The 10,263-nt window shown below is 36.8% G+C and overlaps 1 protein-coding gene across 3 annotated transcripts; it reads left to right on the top strand.

Annotated features, from left to right (window-relative positions):
* Window positions 1-2,840: 2,840 nt before the first annotated feature.
* Window positions 2,841-9,555, top strand: INT1 (inositol transporter 1). Of its 3 annotated transcripts, none has more exons than XM_088692312.1 (7): window positions 2,852-3,322; window positions 4,248-4,351; window positions 4,811-4,881; window positions 5,245-5,580; window positions 7,175-7,282; window positions 8,087-8,272; window positions 8,805-9,555. In XM_088692312.1, exons 4-7 carry the CDS (start codon window positions 5,260-5,262, stop codon window positions 9,456-9,458), a joined length of 1,269 nt encoding a protein of 422 aa, XP_088548438.1. In that variant the 5' UTR covers window positions 2,852-3,322; window positions 4,248-4,351; window positions 4,811-4,881; window positions 5,245-5,259; the 3' UTR covers window positions 9,459-9,555. The 3 variants fall into 3 exon arrangements, with proteins under 3 accessions (XP_068317004.2, XP_088548438.1, XP_088548439.1); XM_088692313.1 differs by having other exon boundaries at window positions 2,953-3,322; window positions 4,245-4,351; XM_068460903.2 differs by lacking the exon at window positions 4,248-4,351 and having other exon boundaries at window positions 2,841-3,322.
* The last annotated feature ends 708 nt before the right edge of the window (window positions 9,556-10,263 follow it).

Below are 10,263 nucleotides of genomic sequence, written 5' to 3'. Positions count from 1 at the left end.
AAACCCATGTAACCTCTTTCTACACCCAACTTATTCTCTACACCCATATTATTTGCATTTAAAGAATTAATATCTCTTTAAACCCAAATTTATTACCTAAACTACCCTTCCAAACCCAATTCAAAGTGTAAAATTATCTTGACACCCATTTATAAAATAAAATCTCAAATTAAATTGGCTCTAACAGAAAAAATAAATAAAAAATAAAAATCCCCTTATAGCTAACTAGCTTGAATTTGGGTACATATAAAAATGTTCTACATATTATTGGCTTATTGAATGTTAATAATTTGAAAACCTGATCAATTTTTCACTTGAATTATTCCAAAATTTTCTTGAAAGTTCCCTTCTCCACAATTCGAAGCTCAAGAGGCCGGATTGAATTGCTTCTCCTCGAGACCACATAGCCATGATCCAAAAATGTTGCATGCATTTCTCTACAACATTCACTAAGAACTCTCTCTTCAACTTATCCTTTGATCACCCAGTATATTATATAGTGGCCTGGTTTTGGGACATCAAATCTGCATGGCTCGTGAAATCGATCAGCTCGGCTTTCGACTTGCTCAATAGTTCAGATCCTTTATGGACCACCATTTGAAGGTCATTTTTAGTGTTTTTGTCTATGTTTACTGTCAGTATTGGTAGTGTTTTGTAAAAATTGTGATAGGGTTTGATTATTAAGGGTGGATTTATTGATAAATTTTAATTTTAATGTTAATTTCATCTTGTACTTAATGATAATTATGCAATAGGTTAAAAAAATATAATTTTCATTTATAGTTTAAATTAGGTGTAGAAAGAAGTTATGTGGGTTCAAATAAAATTTTCCGATTCTTTTGCTTCCCCGGTTGATGGTAACCCATCATAGAAGAAGTGCATCGAAAGCTAATATAGAAGCAAGACGGCAAGAAGCATCAACGTGGATCTTGTGCCTATTCTTGCTTTAGACGCATTTTTAACAAGAAAAAAAAGTGATAAAAATGCAAATAAGAAGGTTATTTTACTGCTAGGAAGTCACACCTTCAGTACCAGTTTGGCAAAGTTGAAATTATAAAACAAGTAGCTATGAAAAAAAGTTGGGGTGGAAAATGTGTTTGATAAATATAAAAATAAGTGCTTTTTTTGAAAGTTCCAGCCAAAATAAGCAGAAAAATGGAAGCAGCATTTTGTTGCTTCTCAAAACCAGTTTTTCTTTTTGTTTTTTCAAAGTAGGCAGATGAACAGTAAAGTTTAATGAAACTTTCTTAAACCCAATTATACCCTCTTTCTCCTTCTCACTTCCCTCATCGTATCAGATCATTGAATCCGATTGTTCGAGCGGACGAGGTCCCTCAGCGAGTCGAGTCCGGCACTTAATGCAAGCTGAAGATATACGGGATGAAGGAATGATTGTTGATTACCAAGGTTGAATTCAGAGAACTCCATTTCACTGACACGATCGAATTCAGAGAGCTCCATTCACTGACACAGAGAGACAACTCGTGAAAACTGAAAACTGAAAACTGAAAACCTAGGTTGAATTCATCGTCTCGAGCCCGGAGCACGTGGATTCGAACATCAATTTCTTCTCTAGCGACTGAGATAAGACAGAGGAAAAAGAACCCAGATGAGAATTCTCCGTCTTCGTGCTAAAATCCGTCGACGATTTTGGTGATTGGGAAGGGGAAAGAACAGGGGGTTGGAGGGGAGGGATTTGGATCTTGAGCTGTGAAGTCCGCCGGAGATTTTGGTGATTGGGAAGGGGAGAAAACAGAGGGTTGGAGGGGATGGATTTGGATCTTGAGCTGTGACCCGAAAATGATGAAGATTGAAGATGAAACTACAAATAAAAAAATAAAATAAATTATGATATCATATTTAATATTTTACCATTTTAGTCATTTACTATAATCATACCAGTTTTACATAAAGTTTACCAAACATTTGAAATTTTTTTTTTTTTTTGTTGAAAGTACTTTTACAATAAAAGTTTACAAACATTCAACTGTTTTATTTTACAGCTGATTATTTTTACAACACAGCAAAATTAATTTTTTTTTAAAACACAGCAATACCAAACTAACCCTCACACTCTTCAGTAGCAAAAGGCCAAAGAACCGGTGGCTAGATAGCTCACAATTTTTATTGAAATTCCCAAGCCACCCTTGAGACACTAAATTCAAGGCCCAAAATAGGGACCAAGAGCGAGTACACTTCACGCAAGAATGAATAAACTTTTCAGCGCGTCGCAAATATGGTATAGTACACCAAGTACGATAATATAATTAGTTAAATTTTCAAATTTTTATTAATTATTACACTTATTAGACTGTGTACCCAAAAACTAAAAAACCTTTCCTCGAGAGTATTCCAAGAATGACTAACGTCTAGCACTGTCTACATTATTCGGATAAGAGCATCTTCAATAATTGCCAAATGAACGCCTAAAAAACTAAAAAGGGAGGCCATGCCATTCACCAAACCCAGAAAAATGGCATTATCTTTCTCCAATTGGGTTTTTATATTATATATCGGAATATTACATCACATGAGCAATTTCTAAATCTGAAATCCAGATCCTCGCCGGATCTTTTACAAGGATCCTGAAAAGTTGTGAATTGTGTTCGTTTATCGTACATCGTATGATTAGAAATTATTTTAAATATTTTTATTTAAAATTAAACACAAACAGTACGTGACAAAAATTAGTCGCACGATGAACGATGAACATACACGATTTCTGGATTCCCGGAATTCTGACCTAAAGGATCCTGTTGGCTAAATCTGCATCATCCACGATTACACGTCAGCTTATGCCTCCCGCTATTCCTATAAACTCTCTTATCCTATTGGTCCGTGATGCACAGCCGGGTGATATTATAGAACACTTCTCCGCCGTCGGAAATTTCCGTTTCCAAAAATGCCAGCGTTATCCCGTCTTTAAATTTTCTTACTTGGCATCGACAGCACACCGCCTAAATTTTCTCGGGAAAATCTAGCCACGAGCTTTTGCATTACAGCACTGGAGAATCGAATTCTGGAATCGTTTCCTAACAGTGGAAGGAAATTCTTGATCATTTTTGCTTGAATTTTCTCATTCGAATTCGTAGGTGTCGTCGTTTGGCTGCGGTTTGGTGTGGCCATTGGCAGCTCAGTGAGGGGGAGAGAGAGAGAGGAAGAGAGAGAGGGAAGGAGATGACGCTGGATTCGGCGATGCCAGGGAGCTCCGGCTACTTGGATTTGCATCCGGAGAGGAAAATGTTTTACTTCAAGAATCCATACATTCTGGGTCTGACTGTGGTGGCTGGGATTGGCGGGCTCCTCTTTGGCTACGACACCGGTACTATTTTTCACCCAATTCTTACCTTTAATTATTCCTTATACACACACACACACACGCCTGTATATGTATGTATACACTGTACGTGTAATTAGTGAAAAAGTATTTGAGTGATAGCGGTAGTAGGTTTGACAGTTAGTTGTTATGGGGAGGAGAATCGGTGGGGATCGAACCGCACAAGGGTGGATAGGCATGATTGCTTTCCGCCGCAGGTGCGGTAATTAGTGAAAAAGTTAGAAAGAAAAAAGTTAGGTTTGAATCGTTTGATCGCATTGGCACAGGGGAAGAGCATAATTTGTGGTTCATGTTGCTGTTGCTTTTTATTTCAAGATAAAAAAAAGAGTATTGCAGATGTATTACAAGGTTGCTAATTAAATTTTCACAATTTGGGTTGGCCATAAAGAGCAAATTTTGGGCAGAAAATTTTTCTTGTTGGTTTTTTATATGAACGTGGAAGCAAAGTTATGTTTATATTTCTCCCCAAATTAACCGGTTTATCGATTTATGAGGAAATTGCATAAAAATCTTGTTGAGTTTTCTTTTCACCCCAATACATTAGCTGAATTTGGTGGCAAAACGAGACACAGCAGTGGGCTTCTCATGCCTTGGTTATTAAACTAGTAGTTCTCTGGCAGTTGTTATATATTATGATTAACTGAAATAATTCAGCTTTTGAACATTTTGGCTATCACTATCAGGAGATTTTTATTTGTCAAGTATTAGTCAAGCAGTAAAATGTGAATCGAGCTGAATAATATTTTGTCAAGGGACAGTTGATTTATTTTCAATGCCAAAGCACTAAGTATTGGAGTATTTTATTATTGAGATAAGCTCAAGGATCGAATAAATTTCTGTTGTGTAGCATTTCTTCGTTTCTTTCAAATTTAGCATGCCTTGTCTAAGTCGAAGTTCTTGCATACAGCAGGTGTATACACCACCCCTCTCATTCTCATCCCTCAGTTAGTGGTCACCTTGCCAGTTATTATGAGAGAAGCGTTGTATACCCCTTTATACAACAATTTTTAATAGGTAAGGCAAACCACTGGCTTAGGAGTATTCACTTCTCATATGTATTTTTATCTTCAACTTGTCCACGTGGCACACAGTTTGGCATTCACATCTACATAAATGTGATATGTAGGGAGAAAAGTGTTGACCTGATGGAGTGTAAATTTTGCTATGTTTCTCAAATGATTGATATAACATTGCAACGTTTTGCAAGTCAAGGACCAAATTGGAATCTCGCCCATATTTTGAGGCTGCACAATATAATTAACCATTATTTGTATATGGAATATCAAGGTTTAAATTTTATGTCACACCTTCCCTTGTGAGCAAGAATGTTGCCTTCTTTCAGAATCATAAGAAGTTTGATCCTAATATAGACAAGGTTTAGAGGCTGTCCTGCTTACTTTTAAATTATACATGCCTCACTTCCGGTTTCTTTTTCCTCTGAATTGTCACCATATTTGCGGATATTGGTTTCAGGTGTGATTTCAGGGGCCCTTCTGTATATCAAAGACGATTTTGAGGTTGTCAAGGACAGTAGTTTCCTTCAGGTACAAATAACTTTAGTGTTCTGATAAAGCTCTTGGGGTGGAGATATTGCATTATTTTGATTTTTGTCATCAGCAAAAAGAGTTTTGGAAAGGGCAGAACCTTTTCTTTTTCCTATATGGTTGAGCAGGGATCAGAATGGAGATTGAGAAATAGCTTGATGACCATATTCTAAATTTCTAATGGTGGGGTCTCCCACCTGGATTTTTGGGATGATTCATGATTGTGGTGAAATTCTTTTTGAGGCAATGGCTCCCATGCCACCTGATTTTTAATGTTAATTTCTTTACATAAGCAAACAAAAGAAAAGTGTGCTTATGTGAGCATTTTCTGTTTTGCAACTCTCTGATTCTTTAAGTTGACAGGAAACAATTGTAAGCATGGCCTTGGTTGGTGCTATTATTGGAGCTGCTGCTGGGGGTTGGATTAATGATTCTTATGGACGTAAGAAGGCTACTCTTCTTGCTGATGTTGTCTTTGCTATTGGGGCTGTTGTCATGGCTGCTGCTCCAGATCCATATGTTCTTATACTGGGGCGACTACTGGTTGGCCTCGGTGTTGGTGTGGCATCTGTTACTGCTCCTGTTTATATTGCAGAAGCATCACCATCAGAAATAAGGGGAGGACTAGTGAGCACGAATGTTCTTATGATAACTGGCGGCCAGTTTCTTTCCTACCTCATAAATCTTGGTTTTACAGAGGTTAGACTAATCTTACTTATTCATGTGCTTTCATCGTTCTTTTCTGCTTATTGAATCACTTGTTTATTTTTTGCTAAACATTTATGTTTTATCACAGTATTATTTCGAATAGTTTTTCAGGGAAGTGTGTTTGTTTTCAATTACAACATGTGGGGAGGTGTGGTTACCAACTGGCTGTGTTCAGAGAGCCATTTTGTTTCATTTTATTTTATCACTTCATTATTTAAGTACCTGGGATGAGGCTGATTGCATCACTCATATTTAGAAAAGCAACTTTTTTTATCTTGCAGTTATTGTTGTTGTGAATGTTTCTGGCAATGTTTGAAGATTATAAAATTTATTATTCAAGGTATTTTCATATATTTTAGTCAACACGCCCAATTGTGCAAGAGGATAGACAACTGAAGAACCTTTTTTTCCCATAAAAAAGAGACAAAAATAGTAACTAAACAAGTAGAGAAGTTGACTTTAGAGGAATTGGAATATATTGTTTGAAATGGGTGGTGATTATGTATGTTGGTCTCAGTCACTTGGTCAAAGTAGGCTCCTGCATTTGTAGAATCTGAAATGGAAGTGAGATTTTTCCCTATTAAAATGACTGACTGACAGGACAGTGAAGATGTACTTGAAAGAGTATCTGATTTCATATCATGAGATGTTGAGGGTATGAATCTCTTCCATCATTCATTTTCTGTATAATTTGTCGTTAAACCCTTAACCGTAGTAGATTTTCAAACTGCTTTTTTTTGTCTCCTCATATAACAAGCTTTTGGGTTAATTGTACTTGCCTTTAATACACAAGTTATTGCAGGAGAAGTTGTGTTATGTAAATCTTATTACCGTTATGTTGCTGGCATCAAAGGTTTCCGCTTTTTCCATTTTGAAGGGGCAGCATCAGAATAAGCGTCTGGGGCTGAGAAACTTTACTGAAGGAATCTCATCTGTTCTTTCCTGCCTAAGTTAGATAATGCATGGTGCTCTCATTGTCGAAAGCATGCTAGTACTTAGTGTAGTGTATCTGATCAAGGAACTGCATGTCTGAGCAGTTTATTTTTCTTCACTTATAGTTAGTAGCAACAGTTTTTTTTTTTCCTCTAGTGTAGTTCAACCCATTTTCTTTGTCTGGAAATAAGAAAAAGATGGAATGTTCTTTTCATCTTTTTACTTCAAAAAATAAGCCATTTTTAAAGAAAATAAAATGATCTATCCTTCTTGGAGTGTTGAAGGTTTAAAAAGAATTTATTAAATTCTACTCTCTGCGTGAACGAAAGTTATTTACTTGGCTTTTCTTCGCTTCCTATGGTATTTGTATGAACTGTTCAATATCTGAACGAGTAAAAGTAACATAAGTATGAACAACCCTGAAATTTTTAAAGTTTATTTTTAGTTGATAAGCTGAATGACATTAATTTAGTTTATGCCATGTGCTTGGGGAGTTTGATCACTGCCTTATAAAATTTTCTTATCATAGTTCATTTGTTTACCCTAGTATTTTTGGCATTGGTGCATGGGTTAGTTTAGTTTGTGTAGCTTCTGTGGTACGATATGTCGCACCGTCTCATATTTTGTTTAACATGTTTGTGCCAAAATGCAGGTCCCTGGGACATGGCGATGGATGCTTGGAGTATCAGCTGTTCCAGCTGTCATTCAGTTCACTCTTATGCTGTTTCTGCCAGAGTCTCCCCGATGGCTTTTTCTGAAGGTAGTATCATTCCATTCATTAAAAGATTAGGGAGAGTGTAGAGACATTAATGATATTCCTATTTCTATATATACTTATTCACAGTACATTAATCGCTATAGAACACAAAATCTTCACCAAATGCCATTCAATTACAAACTCGGAAACCAACTTTTCTTAGCATCCTAATTACCATGCTTCATGATTGAACAATCCTTCTCGAGCTGGAGAATTGTTGATCATGCCCAACTTGTTACATTAACTCGTCAATATAATTAAGAAGGGTGCTATTATTGGCACTCCAAAAAACTCATTGTGCACTCCAAACTTTCAATACGTAGAAAGAAAAATACACTTACGAGGAGTGCACGATGATTATTTTGGGGTGCCAACAACAACACCCACTAAGAACTTAAAGTATAAAAGATTTAAAATCATAAAACTTGAAAGATGAAGAAAGTAGGATTTTTGCTACTGTTTTGAATTAGTTTTCCATACGATTTTGAGCCATGAATTTTTTTGAATATGATCAATGTCTTCACTAGTCTAGCTTAAATTGACAGGGTATTGAGTTTCCACAGACAAAAATTAGTGAATCATTGACTACGGACAATAAATTTGTGAAAAAAGCCTGGTAAAGGAAAATTTGTGAAAAAAATTTATGGAGATTAATATGACAACACATAAATGATGAGGCCAGCTTGTTGTGAAGCTGTCCGGAAGCAGGATGGAATTTGGATTTATAAAGCTAAAAGCATTTTTGTGCTTTACTTTCTCCATGTTTTTGTTTCTTCATGCATAACAAATTTAGGTCTTAATCTGCAGGATGATAAAGATAAAGCCATTGATGTGATGTCCAAAATATATGATGTGGCGCGCCTACAGGACGAAATAGATTACCTTTCTTCTCAAGCAGAGGAAGAACAACATAAGAAGAAGAGTGTTAGCTACTTAAATGTTTTCAGATCAAAAGAAATCAGACTTGCGTTTCTGGCTGGTGCTGGACTTCAGGTAGGACTAAGTGTTTAGTTGAAATACTTTCATGTTATCAAACTAGGATATCCTTCTTGTTTCTAGGGTTCCGTGGAACACTAATTTTTCACTATATGTTGCTAGTTTAAGTTGGCAGATATCCATTACATTTAAGTTCATGATGTGGACAAACCACAGTAGCGTCGGTAGGTTTGTTGGATTGTTGGGTGTTGATATTCCAGTAGGGTTGTGTGGCAGCTGCATCATTTGTTTGTGGTGGGGCTTGGGGTGGTGACTGTCTCCCTATTGGAGATGGTATCTCTTTCTGTCCACTTCAATGTGCCAGTTTTACAAGATAGTCTGCTTAAAATTAAATTTCGCCTTGACATGAATGAGCTAGTTGGGATTGTTTTAAATTTAAGTTGCCTTAATTTGAAAATAACTGCTTCTGATGTTATGCATACTTTTGTGTCGTAATCAATCCTTGGCATTGTTTCATCACACAAATTCATGTAACAAAATCAAGACCAAGTGTATAATCTCATATGGTTACAAATTTGTGCTTATTCAGGCATTTCAGCAATTCACCGGTATAAATACGGTCATGTACTACAGCCCAACAATCGTCCAGATGGCTGGCATCCAATCCAACCAATTAGCTATTTTACTGTCCCTTATTGTGGCTGCCATGAACGCTGCGGGAACAGTTCTTGGCATTTATCTTATTGACCATTTTGGCCGGAAGAAGCTGGCCCTCTCAAGCTTAAGTGGTGTTATTGTATCACTTGTCATCCTCTCGGGTGCTTTTTTCTTTAAGTCATCTGGTTCTACAAGTGTAATCTATGGGTATATAGCAGTTATAGGTTTAGCCCTATACATTGGTTTCTTTGCACCGGGGATGGGACCAGTGCCATGGACCGTGAACTCGGAGATATATCCTGAAGCATATAGAGGGATATGTGGGGGCATGTCAGCTACTGTTAATTGGATATCAAATTTGATTGTAGCCCAAACATTCCTTTCGGTCGCTGAATCTGTGGGAACTGGTGCAACTTTCTTGATCCTTGCGGTTGTGGCCGTCATTGCGTTTATTTTTGTGATCGTGTACCTTCCGGAGACAAAGGGCTTGACATTTGAGGAAGTGGAAAGGATATGGAAGGAGAGAGCTTGGGGTAGCAGTGGTTGCAACACACAGAGCCTTCTTGAGCAAGGAGATGAGTCTTAGGTACCAACATTTTTCGTATTTTGATAGAACTGCCAAGAATGTTATACAAGACCAACTTTGTGCCATGTTTCTTTGCTCAATCTATATGTTTATATCCTCTCATGTTCTCAATATTTTGCATGAAGATCACTACCTTGCTGTCTTTTTTCTTTCTTTCCGTTTTCGTTGACAACCGAGGTCGAAAATTGTGGTGTGTTGGTACAACTGGAACTTCTGGGGGGTTCCAAAAACCAACAGAGATTGATGGACTATATCCCTGTCAGGTTCTGGTTCTAACAAACTACGATTTACTATTGGCAAGTTGAAAGTCATAAATGCTGTAGTTTTAAGTAGTTTGAGTTGAAATGTATTCCTAGTCCGTGGAGAGATTTTCAGTATGTTGAGAATACTGCTCGGTACATTAAGTGTTATAATACAAGTGGTTGGATATTTGAAAAAAAAAAAAATTCTAACCACTTGTATTATGAGATTTGATGCACCAGGGCGTATTTTTGTTACACTGAAAAAATTTCTCCAATTTTGGGCCCAATTATTGTTTGTATTATTTGATGAGACATTTTTCCACCCACCATAAACTCTCAAGGAACTGAAGATAGAAGGTGGATTGTCTGCCCTCCTATTTCCATACTCTCCCTATATCCTCCTGTTTGTGTGGTCACGATTAAGCCACGTCAACATTTTATATTCTTATTACTTTTTGTTTTATTATTTTTATAAAAAAATTAATATAAAATATTGATGTGGCTTAACAGTGACCACACATCACAGGAGGGCATGGGGAGAGTATGGAAATGGGAGGGCAAAC

This window comes from Pyrus communis, chromosome 4 (genome assembly GCF_041283825.1).
Source record: "Pyrus communis isolate YQ-2024b chromosome 4, ASM4128382v1, whole genome shotgun sequence".
In the NCBI taxonomy this organism is placed as follows: domain Eukaryota; kingdom Viridiplantae; phylum Streptophyta; class Magnoliopsida; order Rosales; family Rosaceae; genus Pyrus; species Pyrus communis.
Note: the sequence above shows the minus strand (reverse complement) of the source record. Positions and strands in the feature narration are given on the sequence as shown.